Genomic DNA, 15,521 nt, shown 5'->3' on the forward strand with positions numbered 1-15,521 from the left:
TGTAATTTGTATTTATTGATTGCAGACTCTGTGACCTCTTGAGTATTTCCAAAAAATGTAATCTCTCTGAGGATAGGAATCTCACATGTGGTTATTACTAGCGCACTCCTCTGTCAAGCCAGGATGCCTTTGGACTGTCTAGTCATTAGGTGTTACTTCAACTGCTCAGTGGTTTTGATTCCATCTGTCTTTAAAACACAGTAGAACATAGTATTGTGTAATTCATCTCAGTATGTTGGTTTTGGGGAAACCCCAGTCATTTGGATGAACTAAAAATATCGATTGATATAACACATGTACCAAATTTGAAACCACAGAAATAAAACTGGAAAGAAAGCCAGGGGAAGCTAATCTTACTATGTGGGACATTCAATGTAGTTTTTAGAGAAAACAGTAGAGTAGGCCATCTTAGCAGGTATTTAGTTTTTAATCTATCATAGAGAACAATTCTAAATTGGAATGGATGGGAAAACAGTTAAAAGTTAATTAAAGTTGAAGAAATAATTTTGAAGTGTTTTAGAAAAATGATAAACTGAGTATTGAAAGGACTGGATTCTGTCTTGATAAAGTTACTCATCAGTTTTCTGTGGTTTTGCTGCTTTTGTTCTTCAGTCTCCTCTCCAAAGCTACCTGCCCTCACCCAGTTGGTGTGATCTGGTAACTCAATAGCAAAAGTAACAGCACTTTGAAGTAACTGCAATATCAGACATAAATTAACATCTTTACCTCATCCCCTCAGATTTTTGTTTGAGATGTCTCTAACAACAGGGGTGACTAAAAAAAAAAAAAAATTCTCCTATTTGCTTGGCAGCACATTCACTCTATCAAGTCTTCTTAATGATATATTCAGTTCATCCACTTCATTCCATTGCCATTGACTTTAATCTAGATGATGGCCATAGCCCTTCCCTCCCAGGCCCTTATAGGGCCTCTCTGCTCACCACATGTCACACTCATCTCTGCATTATACTATAACCAGACATGCTGCTCGCCTTTCGTTCTTTTCTGCCTGAATGTTCTTACTGGAGAGTTTCACTGACTTTAAAAGGGACTGCGTTCTCACCCTTCAGGGTTTCATTTAAATGTCTTTCATGAAGATGGCTTCTTACTGACCATTGCACCTTCTCACCAGTTAATGTCCCGTCAGCCCTCCTTCGCAGCACCTAATCTGTCATCTTCATGTGTTTGCTTACTAGTGTGTTGTCTATATTCCCCACTAGCTTGAACTTCAAGAGGGTGAAGACCATGCTGTCCACTGGCTTTCCACAGTGGCGCATGGTGGATAGTAGTAAGAATCTCTTGAATGAAAAATTGCAGAAATGTATGTGGTCAGAATTGTTACAGTTATTTTCCTGAAGTATGGTTTACATATTGTTTATATGCTGAGTTTTTGTATATTGAATCATGCAAAATTCAAATCACTAGAAAGGTGCTTTTATAAAGCATGTTACCTACACTTCTCTCTTGCTCTATGTTAGAGTTTGTACACTGGTTTTGTTTTGGTAACAATTGTGTTTAGTGGTGCTTTTCAAATTACAAATTTGAAAGCTCATTTGAAGTCGAGAGATGAAGAGATCCCTCATATATTGTCTATTTCCAGTTTAAAATAAAAAAAATATGTTTTAAGAATAAATTTTTAGCTAATGTTGTCTTGTTATTTGTGGTATTTGACAGCTCAGAGACATTGTAAATGATCGATCCTCGTTTTATATAAAGGAGGTGGTTTTTGATAATGGAGTCTCTTTTGCTTCTACTTCCTGTTTACTAGATAGAATGAGAAAATTACATGCGGAATCTTCCCAAAATATTGTAATAAGTTGCTGATTAAATTATTCACGTCAGGAAATGAAAAGCAAGCATAGGACCCCCAAAACCTGATTTTGCCCACAGATGTACATTCAACCTCAAAGTGTTGTAAATAGTGATGTCTATCTAGTGTGTTCTGTTAAATGAGACTTGGCACTGGATGGGAACAGTGACTGCAGGGAATCGATGAGGTTATTTAAACAGAATTCCAGAGGTGAAAACATTCCATAGAACAATACAGATTAGTGGGGCAAATAGGAGGCTCCTCCTTGTGCTGGATTTTTATAGCTTGTTAAAGCTATTTTTCAGAAATAATCTGACCTTAAATAAGGAAATTTTAATGGAAAAACATGAATGGCTTTAAGGTAATTTAAAAACATGAAAATTTGCTTTAAGGACCTTGAAATTTTCCTTTCATTAGGAGTAGGCAGGATAGTTTGGCAATCACATTCTTAGTCCTGGTTTTGTCATGGAGTCAAGTCTGACAGTGTTGGGAAAATTGTTTCTAGAATAACTCCTTAATTGATTATCTGTCTAGACTGGAGAATTGACTGCAAGTGTCTTAGTGTTTTTGTACTGATTGCATGCAGAGTTTGTGTAACTTTTGTTCCCCCCCCCCGCCTTCCCCCTTCATCAGCACCACTCACAGTTTCCTTTTTGGAGCACTGGCTGAATTGCTGGACAATGCAAGGTAAGACTTTTCTGTAAAATAAGGTTATTGTGGGAACCTCACAATATTAAATTAACTCGAGTTACATTGAAAGGTAAAAGGATAATGTCACTTTTCCCCACCTGGAATGTTTGGTGGCTTGGTTTGCTCTAAAATCAAGGTATACTTGAACTTCTTTATATTAACAACCATGTAATAGCAAGTATTCATTTGGATGTTTACCTTTGTGTATCAGTGTATACTGTTCTTAAGAATTTAGATTTAGGCCTGAATTTATTGGAGTCTGCACTGAAGTGAATGATATAGTTCGAAGAATCTAGCTACCTGTTGTTGCCCGACACCCTTTCCTAAGTACGTCACATAGGATCAGAAACTCGCTCACTCTTCACAACACTAGATGAGAACAATCCCATTTCTACAGATGTGACAGTTCATGCACAGATTAATCCCATGACTTAGCCATCATCATACAATCAATATTTGGTGGAGCCTGAGTTCAAATTTGTGGTGTCTGGTGACAGTCCTCTCCTTCACCATTCTCCAATAAAATTATTTGTTTAAGGAAACTGCTTTAGCAATTTAAGTTTCACTCAGTAGAGTGTTTGTGGGGACTTGTGAGTTTTTTGGCTAATGGAATATGGCATTTGACTTGCTTTTTATTTTTTGTATTTCTGTCAACAAAAGGTTTTACCTACCTTTTCTGCAAAAAGTGAAGTCCACTCAGGAAGTAGTAGCATGCAGTTGTGAGGTCAGCAATCTCAGTAAGGAAACCTAAATTCCATGCTTATGGTTGATAACTATATTTTTGTTTTTTTGCATTTGTCTCCTATTTTTGACCTTAGAAGGAAATACAGGATGTAGTCCAGTTTTCAGCCTGACTACATACCCGGCTACATCCAGAACTTCATACACGGCGATCTCCAACACTACATAAAGTCATTATCTCCTCCCTATATAAAATTCTGTCCTGTAGAACTAATAAATTCACAGTTACCACAGAAACAGCAAGATGAAGAAAATAAGCTTGATTAGTCAGGAGAATGTTGTACTCAACTTTAGAAGAAATTAACAAGGGTAGAACCAAGTCAGTGGGTGTTCAGGGTTAGTCTTTCTCCAAGAGTTCTGGGCTGCTGTTGCATACTGCTGATCAAGCTCTGAAACAAGGCTTGAGATATATAATAAAAAAAACTTATTAGGCCTTCCTCCTTTGAATATCCAATTTTAGCAAGTTGGCATCTGTAACTCTGAAAGGACAATCTCAACCGTGACGAGGTAACTCTGAAGAATACATTTGCCTGCTCTCTCAGTTGTCCTTCCTCCTCTGAAAATCGTTTCACTTATTTAACAGAGGAGAGCAGGGCAAATGAGAAAGTAGAAGAAACAGAACAGTGGGATAGTCTTTGTAGCTGAGGGTGATTGACTTTGGAGTCAGGTGAGTGAAGTGTGATCAATAAAGCAATTATTCAAGCAACATTTGGGAGCTGTTAACCCCTGTCCAAGTTCAGCCTTTCCCATGTTTGCTAGGTTCATAGTGGAGTTTTGTACAGTGTTTACAAACAAAAGGAAGAAAAGAAGGAGTTGTTTGTAAAGTTTAAGAAACAGGAGGCACCAAAGAAATCTGGAACCCCTCTTTTAAAGAAAAAGCTCAAAAGTAGCAAACTTGAGTCACATTCCTCAGAGGGATCAGAGGGTAAATGTGAGGCAAGGTTTCCTTTGTGTCCTTCTGTGCCTTTAACTTTGGTCCTTTCCCAGAGCTCCCTGGTCAGCCAGAGCTCCTGACTTCCTCTCTTCAGTAGACACTTGAGTTTACCACCACTACTTCAGTGCTAGCATTTGACATTAGATGAAGCTGTTGAACAGACTTAACGGTCCTGGGGATGGACTTCATAAAGTCCCCATTTATTCTAAGAAATTATTTTCTATTGTTGTATGAATGATTTTGATAATCTCCTGAGGTTGTCAAAGTGAGAATATTGTAGAAACAGGAAAAATTTAGTAGTGTAGAAGATAGGGAATATGGTTGGGGTTTCTTCCTGATACAGCTGTTCAGAAAAAAAAAAAGTGCTAAAGTACACGGCTTAATAAAATGTCATAATATGCTTAAAGGTGAAGATTGATCTCTGCCTAATCTTGTGGAATGTCTGTATGAAGAAACTGTTTCTTTAAAAGCTTCCATTTCAGTATAATATCATTTATTGCAGTTATTTTGTATATGATACTTTATATAATATATAAGATAATCCATTCAGTGCTTACTTAACACAGAAAATGCTTGAATTTTTACACAGTACAAGCTTAAAAGCATCTAGAAGCAGCAACAAAGGGACAACTTTGAAACTAGACTTGTAGAACAATACAGTGTCCTACTCAGGTTGATTTGGGTAATTTTGGTTTGAGCTTGATAGACATTTTGGAAGAGGCTAATATTTTATCAGAGTTCTACTGGTTGTTTTTATTCTTTGTGTTGAGTCCTTTTCTCACATTCCCTCCTGTGCATCAGCTAAGATCCTCTTATCGTCCTTTTTCCCCTCACATTCTTGTCATTGAAGCCAGAATCTCTTTTCTATTTAAACCTATATTTAAGTAACTAATAAATTAAACATAAATATCTGTGAATTACAGAAAACTAAGAAAATGAAATTCATCAATGATGTAATCACATAGAGTAGAAATCAGAATAGTTCTCTGTAAAAGAACAGTTAGTAAATATTTTGATTTTTGTGGGCAGGTGCTTTCTTATTGAAATGTTCACTTCTGCCATTGCACTGTGAAGGCAGCCATGAGATGGCTGTATGAGTGGGCATGACTGTGTTCTGGTAAAACTTTATTTTTCAAAAAGTATTGACAGGCCACATTGGACTGTGTGCCATAGCCTGTAAACCCCTAACCCAGAGAAAATCACTATAATATTTTGGTCTTTTTCCTTACAGATATACACATGTATAATAGTTGTACTCTTTCAAATATGACCATGTAGAATATATTATAGTATTTTGGTTTTTCTTTTCATTTTTTTTCTTTATGAGCTGGATTAGCAAAATCTTCCAATGACTTCTGGGTTATTTTACAACCAATTTTTGAAAAAAAAAAATAAAGTCATAGACATTTTGTTGTAATGTTTTGCGCAACTAACAAATTCTGTCTCGTAAATTTATGAGTTTTAAATTTATGAGTTTCAAACTTTGTAACATTCTGTTACAAGTGATCATAGATCTTAGTATATAAATTCAATGGGGAACTTTTTTGTAATTGTTTTTAAAGCAATTTAAGTGGATTTCTCTTTTGTTTGCTACCTGACAGTAAGTTATACCTCATGTAAGTAACTCAGATTAATGTAATTTTCTAAGATATAATTTAATATTGAAGCAATGATATTTTTATATTTCCAGAGATTCAGGAGCTGCAAGACTTGATGTGTTTTCAGGTGAGCAGATTTGCTTTATTCTTTTTTTTTTTTATCTTTTAATGGAAAAGCCTGTAGTTATTTTGCTTTTATTTTCTTTCATGAAATCAAGCCACATTCCATTATTTTTAATGTAATCTAAGTGCTTTGTGAGCAAGTGACCCTGTGGGGAGCCAGGTTGTGAGTAGTACAGTCAGAGAGTGAAATGTTCACTTGTTGGAGGGCCCATTTACAAAATGAGATTTTTTAGAGATTTTGAAAGCATGAGTGATTTGCAGTAGTCAATTTGTTTGCCATGAGAAAAGAATTTTATTTTAAAAAGCAAATTAATGATTATTCATAATTAAGCATGCATCACTTCCAGCTTATCACAGCTAAAATGGGTAAGTGAATGTGCAGTATGAATGTTTGAGGGCTATAAAATTCAAACCAAATATGTTTCCTTCATTGATTTCATTTTCAGTCACTAAGTATTAATTGCACTTACTAGTTCATTTCATTAGAATGTGATGCAAATGAAATTAGTTTCTGTGATTTGGTCCTATAGTTAGCACTACTTAAAGAAATCCCTGATATTTTATATGATCTAAAAGCTCATCCATTTTCCTGATTTTATCAACTTTCCTATAAATATTGACTGTTGATCACAGGTAATAGGCTGTCCAATTATGTAAAGTCCTGTCTAACTTATTAAACAACTCAGTTCAATTTAAAGTCCTTTGTTTAGGCGGGTACTTTTGGTTCATATGGGAGAGAGAGACAGTTATCTGAGGAAACAACACAAATGCCCCATGTTTTGAAAAGTTTGAGGGATAAAACAAGTCCGTCTTGATTACTGATAAATGCTAGGTTGGAATATGGAGCTTACTTCCGATCAGACCTTCCCATCAGTCATTAACACGCCCACTAGTCAGGCTTCCCTTCAGAACTGGTCTGGTGGCGGACAGTGGAGCCAAACTCAAGCTTTGTACAGGCAGCTTGCCCCTAAGAGGGTCATGAAAGCTGTGAATTGAGCTACCCCAGTACCAACCAGGCTGGTGATTGAGCTTGCTGCTGCAGGGAAATATCTAGGGAGAGAGACAGGCTCTCTCTGGAGAAAGAGGATACTAACTGAACTTCCATCCACATAGAGGAAAAAAGCAGTGGAGAAAAAGCGGTCTTCCTTCCTATAGCCATTTTGTAGAGTAGAATAGAGTCAGTGTGCTGTGCCTAGGACTATAGTAGAAACAGAGAAAGAGGCCTCATGTCAAGCAACTAGGACCTGAAAGATGGATGCCATTTTTGTTAAGTAATAACTGGGAAAAATGTCACAGTCTAAGGAACTATTAGGAGAAAATTAACAGAATTAGACTAGTTCAGACATTCATTCATTCATTTAAAAACAACTTATTGTGTGTCTATTGTGAGTGAACCAAGCCATTCTTCTAGGTACTAGAGATAGAGCTTTGAGTAAAATTCACATCAAATATATTTGAGGAAGTCTGTGCTTTCATGGAGCATACATACATTCATGGAACGTGCATTCTAAGGGGGAGAGCTAGGCAATAAAAAAATTAACAAATAATGGTAAGTGCTAAGAAGGGGGAAAATGAAGGACAGTAATACAGAGTGATGGGAAGAATGAACTAGCTTTCCTGAGGGTGGTCAGTGAAAGTTTCCCTAAACTGGTGATAAACCAGAAATGCACTTAAATGACCTGAGGGAGAGAGCCAGGTAGATACTTGCAGAAGAAGCACTGACCTGTTCTCGGCATGGATACCATTCTAAGTTTTTTCCCCCCTATAGACAGGTCATTGATGAAATTTGAGTAGTTTCATTTAGAAATACATTCCCCCCCCCTTTTTTTTTAAAGGAAAATACTCTGGCATGGCATACAGGATCTGTAACAATGTAAAAAAAAATAATAATAGAGAGGAGGGAAGTACAGATATGGAAATGACCAAAATAAGGTTTTATGAGAATGTGAACAAGGCAGTCGTCTGAGGAATGGGGAGCAGGAGAGTGTGATTCAAGCTGCGTTTTGCTCAGGACACACATATTATTGATGACGGGTTGAAATATTGAGAATTACCTAGAATGACAGATTACAACAAATGTAGTCGGACTATTATGATCATTTGAGTTTGTGACATGATACCAGCAGGTCGCGACAGAGTTCATTCCACTGTGCTTTCCCTAGCACTTGGCATTGTCACCCAAAAAGTAAGCTTTGCAGTTTGAGTTGGAAGTAGTATATATATATATATATTTTTTTTTTTTTTTACTTAAGTCTTGTGTGTTTTGTGAACAACTAAAATTACCATTTTAAATAATCTTTTCATGTTTTAAAATTTTTTCTTATTACAACATATTGCAATGTGCCTATCAACTTAGCAAGTTGATTTTAAAAGTCAAAGCTTTAAAATCAGTAGATAGAAATATATCAAGATGCATAGTTTATGCATTGGTTTAGTTTTCTGGTTATTTTCTGAGGCCCATGAACTATCCTATTAACTTTTCTTCAAGTAACTTCAGGACTATTGAACTGAAATTAAATAGTTAATGATGGGTGTTTAATCTGTATTAGTTCTAATAAACATGGCTATGTATTCAGTATTTTTTTAGTACTTACCCAGAGGCAGGCATTAGACATTGTTGTATACACACAGTGCCTGCTTTAAAGGTATTAGTCAGCTGGTATTGGAATCCATGTAAAATATTGTGTGTATCTCCACATTTATATGTAGAAGACCCATAGCTTTTCATCATAGCTCTGAGGCAGCTGTGTTCTAGAGCACATAAGAACCCCTACTCTGAAAGAAGTAGGTACATGCACAGGTTTTTGAATATATTACCAATGGTGGGAAACATAAATTATAAGGAAAACATTCATTATAGGCAGACTGATTGGGAAGACTTCCTAGAATAATTCTTATATGAACTAATATAAATTCTTATGTGAATTTCCTGAAGGGAAAATAGAATTTAGCCTGATGAATCAAGGATAGAAAGGGCAAAGGGAGTACATGCCTGGCTTGAAACTGGAGAGAACCATAGACCATTGATGAAGTTATAGACATATTTGAGATGTTCAAGATCAGTTCAAGTATTATTTGAGTAGAAGTGGAAGGTTGTAGTATGGCTGGGATGGATGAGATGAAAGAAGATGAAGTTGGACAGTGTATTAGTCGCGGTTATTCAGAGAAACAAAACCATTTTTATCTATTCATCCATCTATCCACCCATCCATCTGTTTGTATCTCTTCATCCATCTATCCACCCATTCATTTGTCTGTCAATCAGTCATCTGAGATTAATATTTTTTTTTAAGGAATTGACTTACATGGTTGTGGAAACTGGCTAATCCCAGATCTGTAGGGCAGTTGGTAGGTTGGAAATCCATGTAAGAATTGATGTTTTAAGTCTTGAATTTTAAGTCTTGAGGCCAGTAACCTCAGAACTCAAGCAGGGTTTTTGTGTTCCAGTCCTGAGGCAGAAAATTACTTCTTCATTGGGAAACTTTACTTTTTATTCTTTAACTGATTAGATGAGGCCCGTCCATATTAGGAAGGGTGATCTGTGTTTTCTAAAAGGCAGCTGGTTGCAACGGTTAATTACATACACAGGTGCTTTCATGGTACTACTAGACTAGTATTGACTGGATAATATGGCACTATCACAGAGAGGTGGAAGGGCCAGATCATGAAAGGCAAGAAAGATTTGGAATGTATCCTGTGGCTAGTGTTTGTAACTGAAGAGTGCTGAAATGCACAACTGACTACAGAACACATTCTCACTGATTTTAGTGAGAGCAAGGACTTAGGGAGGTGTTGTCATGATCAAGAAGAGAGGAAAAATTTTCTGAATTAAGGCAATTGTGGCAGGAATGAGGGAAGTGGTCACATGCAGGGCCTGCTACAGAGGTGGGAATGAAGAGGTCTATAGACGGGATGAGGAAATGGAGAACTTGGCTTCTGAGGCCTCATGGCAGGGTGACACCATTTGTTGAACAGGAAATATTAGTGGGAAGAGTAAGTGATGAAATAAAAGACATCATGATTTTTTTGAACATGTACTGTTAACAGTCAATGGAATCTATCTGAAATTGATAGTGAATTGAAATGAATAAGACCAAACTTCAGAGTGGATAATAGAGGAATGGTAAATTTTGAACTATATGATTATCTACAGTCCCTTAATGGGACCACAGGAAAAAAAAATTAGTTTATACATGTCTCTTTGAGTTTTCCCAAGTTACTCATTGCAGTAATGCCCTCTCTGCAAGCTCCTTTTACGAGAAGTTTGTATGCAAAATCAATTGTTGCAGATATGCAGAACCGCCTGGAACTTGTATCAAGTGGTTTCCAATCCTAAGAGATACTAGGTTAATGGGAGAGTGTTTATTCCTGAACCCCATCCAAGACCAATTAATCAAGCGTATCACCAGATGAGTCTTATGAATAACTAGGGATAATAAATACAGCATTGTTCAAAGAACTTAGTAAGAGTTGGAGTCCCCTTCTTGAATAGTGGAGAAGCGTCAGCACTAGTCAGAGGGATGATTGAATAGAACAAATACCTAGAAGGTGGCATGAGTGTTCTGCTATGAATTTGAGGTAAGTGGAACAGAGGATCAGGTAGAGAGAAAGAATTGGATAGAGGGGAGGGGAGAGAAAATCCAAAGGGTTTATGGAGAGGAAGTAAATTAGAAAGAGGAGGAAAGATTAGAAATGGCCACTTGACATTACAGCAATGAGCCCAGAAATCTTTGGCATGTTTTCAGATATTTATTTATGGGTTAAATTGAAAATTACTTATTTTTTTAAAAGGTGAAATAGAGGTTGACTTAACAAATACACTGTAAAAAATTTACAGGTGCAGAATTACATTAGTGATTGCTTGGGGTGAGGCAGGGATGACAGGGCATGGAAGGGGCAGATTAAAGGCACTGCAGGAAGCACCTGGGAGAGTGGATATGTTCACTACCTTGATGATGATGGTTTCATAAGTCAAAGTTATCACACTCTGCACTTGAAACATGTACAGTCTTCATGCATGTCTCTTGATGCTGTGTGAGAAACTAGAACTCATATATCCAAATATTCAAATTAATTTCAGAGCCACATATCAAACTGTGCATTAAAATTAGTCTCATTAGTTTTAGTTAAACTTTGCAAATATTTTTAAACAAGAGATTACATTGTAATAACATACTTTAATCATTAAAATTGATTCCAAACAGCTTAACCGTTTTCTAAAGTTAAATGCATCCTCCAGAGGCAGATACTTGTTGCCACTCAGAAGCACACACAAATGGCTCTACGAGGACTAAACACTTAGAAAGGCGTCTGATTAATTTAATAAGAATCACCTGTATTGACTTAAGAACTTATGTTTTGGTGGAAAGATATAAAAGTTGATCAGTTTGATAGATCATGGGATGACTTACCCATCTACCCTTAGTGCCTAGGGGAGAGAGAAAATATTTGAAGTTGAATGGACCAGTCCAGTTCCAGAGTGGGGCCCATCATGCATTCTGGATAATTTGTTAATGTCTAGATGTTTTATGTTAATGTAAAGCCTTTTACTTCATGATTATTTCCCCCTGCAGTTTCTTGTGAAACTGTTGCCAAGACTCCTTTCTGAGATACCTCTTTTTGCCATAACTCTGTCACTGTGGCTGCATTTAAGGAGGACAAATAATTATATGAGCAGCATGACTTTCTGAAGAACAAATTAAGCCCAATATTTATTAGTAATAACTGCTTTCTCTTACAGTGGATAATGAAAAACTGCAGGGTGGATTCATGTTGTGTTTCCTGGATGATGGATGTGGAATGAGCCCTGGTAAGTTAATTACCAAGATACCTAAGTGGCTGTTAAAGGAAACAGTCTGAAAACCCATAAAAGAAATAAAAATGAATTGAGCCATGTATGTAAAAACAGGTATGGAGCTATTAGGGAACATAAACCCTAGACTCAACATACTGGTGAACTTTCTAGATTTAAATATTCAGTTGTCATAGTAAATTCGTTGAAGACATGTAACCTGATACAAAGAGTGAATTTAATTATTACCAGAAAACTGAAAGGCAGAAGGGATCCATTACTGTAAGGTTAAGCATCTGGGAATGAATGGAAAACAAATTGCTTCTGGCTGAGCTCTAGGGTTTTTTAGACCTCTTTTTCGGTCTTACTTGCAAGAGCCCCAAGGCAGTTTCCAATGCCTTTAGGCATTTTTAATTTGTTGTTTAATCTTGAGGTAGAGGTCTCCTCAACTTATTTTTAGGTGGGTATGTTTTTTCCCCTGCCTGTTCAAAGGTTCCCTTGCTTCAATTGAAAGTTCCCATCATGATAAGTACATCTACTTGAATGACTACATTGGATGGCTTATCTTTGATTCTTTGAAGCTAACAAACAGCCAGCATATAGGGCCCTCTTGGTGGCACAAGGGTTAAAGTCTCAGCACAATGAAGTTGTTGTCAGCCACTGCAACATGAGTTCCATCCCTGGTCAAGGAGGTAACTCACATGTTGCAGACCTCTCCTGTGTCGCTCGCTGCTCCCCTCAGCAGTGTATTTCAGGGGCTCCACCTGTTCTGCTCCCCACTCTGTCCCTGGTGAATCCTTTCACCACCACCACCTTCTTCCCACCTCCCCCTGACCCCCCCATCTCTGGCCTACACCCTAGTTCTTATATGCACAAGTAAATAAATCTTTTTTTAAATTAGATTTATTTATTTATTTATTCATATGGAACTGGGGTACAGGCCAGAGATGTGGAGGGTGAGAGGATTCACCAGAGACAGAGAGGGGAGCAGAACAGGCAGATTGGCAAAGTACATTGCTGAGGGGAGCAGCGGGCAGGTCTGGAGAGGTCTGCCACGCCATGTGGATCACCTCCCGGGCAGCCACTTCATGCGGAAGTGGCTTTAGCTTCTTAGTGCTGTGCTTTAACCCACTGTACCACCAGGGAAGGCCAGTAAATAAATCTTAAAAAAATAAAAAATCCAGCACATAGTTGGTGGGTGCTCAGAAATTGAAATGTCTTTTCCTCTGATAAGGGCCTTGAATTATTTTGGATAGCACATCCCTGAATTTTTGTTAGACTTTCTGTGTCCTATACGCTAGTTTTTGACCACTAGATTAAAAAACTGCTAAGGGAGTTCAAATAATATGGAAGTGTTCTTGTCAATTCGACACCAAAGGAAAGAATGGTCATTGGACTGATTGAAAAATTAAGCAGTTGTTTTCTTCTAAGTCTGAAAGTTCCACCTTGGTCTGAATACTGAAAGAATAATTAATAGCAAGTTTTTAAAATGCTCAAGTATTCCACAAAGTTCTTATTCTGATTTTGGATAATTTTAATTTTTCCAGGTCATTTCTATAAAAAGGGTTGTTGGTTTCTCTGTGTTTATTAAATATGGCAAGAACAGGGTTTGTGAGAAACACATAATAAAGTCCTAAGTTTTATGTTCTACTTCTGGAATGAAGGTTAAATTCATTCTCCTGTAGTCTTAAATAACTTTATGTAATAATTTTAAGACAATTCCTTTATTAAAAAAGTAATTCCTCTAATATAGAATCATGAACAGAATAATAAAAATTTAGACAAGTGACAGATATTCAAATCACACTTCAGTTGACATGTATAATACTATTTAAGAGAGCTCACTGGTGCGAGCAATTCTTTATTAACATTGACTGGAAATTAAATAAGTTAGAAAGAAGGGTTTACCTACCTGATAACTAAAAAAAAATCAGTCATTGAAACTGAGCTAGCTTATTCTGCACCCATAGCAGATAACTTGCAGTAATTTCCAAAATCTTCTCACTTACATTCTTATCCCACGATAGTACATTTCCTACATGGCAATCCAGAGTGAATTCTTTTTTCTTTTAATAGAAGTCATATCATCTCATCCCTCTGCTTAAAATCCTTTGTGGTTGTATATTAAAATTCATTATCACTTATTTTGAGCATTATTTGGCCTCTGCCCATTTTTTCTTCTACCACTTACTTCTTTATTAAGAGTATTCTAGCCACACCTGGCTGACCCATTATCATTTGAATTTCATTTCAGATGTCACCTTTCAGTCTTTCTAGCTCATGAGAACTTCCTAGATCATTCTCTCTGCAGGTCACTCTCCTTTTAATTCTCTATCACAACCTCTGGTTTTTCTTTCACGGAACACTTTCAGAAATGATCTTATTTGTTTGCTGCTTTCACTGTTTATCCTACCATAACATACACTTGTTGAGGGCAGGAGGCATGTCTGTCCTGTTCCATGTTCTGTCCTGTGACCAGAACTCTTCCACCTACATAGGACACTGTGCCATGCGTGATGTAACCCACAGCATTTGGTCCTTGATAACTGGGTTGTAATCCTGGCAGTAGCATTTATTAACTTGTGTAGTTTACATAAACTCCTTAAGCTAAAATTTCCTCATCTGTAACATGCTGGTAGTACTAGTATTGTGATTTATAACTGTAGATTATACAATCATATAAGATTATAATAGTGATACCTTCCTGTAGGTTGCCTACAGATATTAAATAGGCAGTGAATGTGAAGTATGTAATATAGCAATTAGCACATATGAAAAAATCAACAAACGGGGACTAAAATTTCTAATCCCAATTCCACCATGTGATAGGCCTCCCGTACCCCCAGGGCAAACAATTCTTAGATATCACCTGGATTATCCTACAATTCAATACAATTTTGACACTATCCACACAGATCCACAGGTTAAGGGCTTGGTCCTACAGCATGGTTCCCTCCTCCATGCCTATACAAAGTGCAGGCTGTTACCTGTATTTCTGACTTACTGGCTATAAGTCAGCAGTTCCCATGCTCCCCTCCCTGGGTTAGACTAATATGCAAGAGTGGCTCACTGCATTCAAGAAACCTGTTTACTAAGAGATTACCAATTTATTACATAGAATAAAACAATATGAATCAATAGGTAGATGAAGAGATTCATAGGGTGTGGTCCTGAAAAAGAAATTTTTGTCTTTGTGGACTTTGGGTTCCTGGTATGGTGGAACATAGAAGCTGTCTTTTTCCTAACTTAGAAGCTCTCTGAACAGCTCCCCCCCAACTATATATATATATAATAACTGGGTTTATTTTTATAAATGTTTATTTTTACATAATTTTGTGCCTTTTTCCATCTCAGTTGTAATCCCCATGGGCTTCTCATCACCAAATCACCCATGTGCCATCACCATAGAAGTCCAGTGCACTCTCCACCCCCCATTTTTGATCCCATTCCTTACTCCACCTCCATAAAATGTCTCTGGTATATTGTTGTTCATTATTATTATTATTTTCTCCCATGGTACTTTATAGTCCTGCTAAGAGTGAAACCATCCAGTATTTTTCCTTTTCTTTCTGGCTTATTTCATTAAGTATGATCACTTCTAGCTCCATCCATGTTGCTGCAAAAGGCATGTATTTTTTCTTTTTTGATGCCAAGTAATATTCCATTGTGTATATGTGCCACATCTTTAAATCCAGTCATCTACTCTTGTTGCCCCACCCTTTTTTTTTATTAAAAAGTTTATTTTTACATCATTTTGCACATTTTTTTCATCTCAATTGTAATCCCCACGGGTTTCCCATCACCAAATCACCCCTGTGCCACCACCATAGTCCC

At 37.0% G+C, this 15,521-nt stretch overlaps 1 protein-coding gene across 1 annotated transcript in view; it reads left to right on the forward strand.

The window, feature by feature from the left end:
* The window catches only part of MORC1 (MORC family CW-type zinc finger 1), a 193,226-nt gene that overhangs the window by 52,679 nt on the left and 125,026 nt on the right, over positions 1–15,521 (forward strand). Inside the window, exons 4-7 of the mRNA XM_004675468.1 lie at positions 1,071–1,183; positions 2,397–2,497; positions 5,866–5,900; positions 11,637–11,705. Of these exons, the coding sequence (XP_004675525.1) occupies positions 1,071–1,183; positions 2,397–2,497; positions 5,866–5,900; positions 11,637–11,705 (318 nt within the window). The remainder of the gene's footprint in view (positions 1–1,070; positions 1,184–2,396; positions 2,498–5,865; positions 5,901–11,636; positions 11,706–15,521) is intronic.

Source organism: Condylura cristata, unplaced genomic scaffold, assembly GCF_000260355.1.
Source record: "Condylura cristata isolate star-nosed mole 26May11 unplaced genomic scaffold, ConCri1.0 scaffold00003, whole genome shotgun sequence".
NCBI lineage: Eukaryota > Metazoa > Chordata > Mammalia > Eulipotyphla > Talpidae > Condylura > Condylura cristata.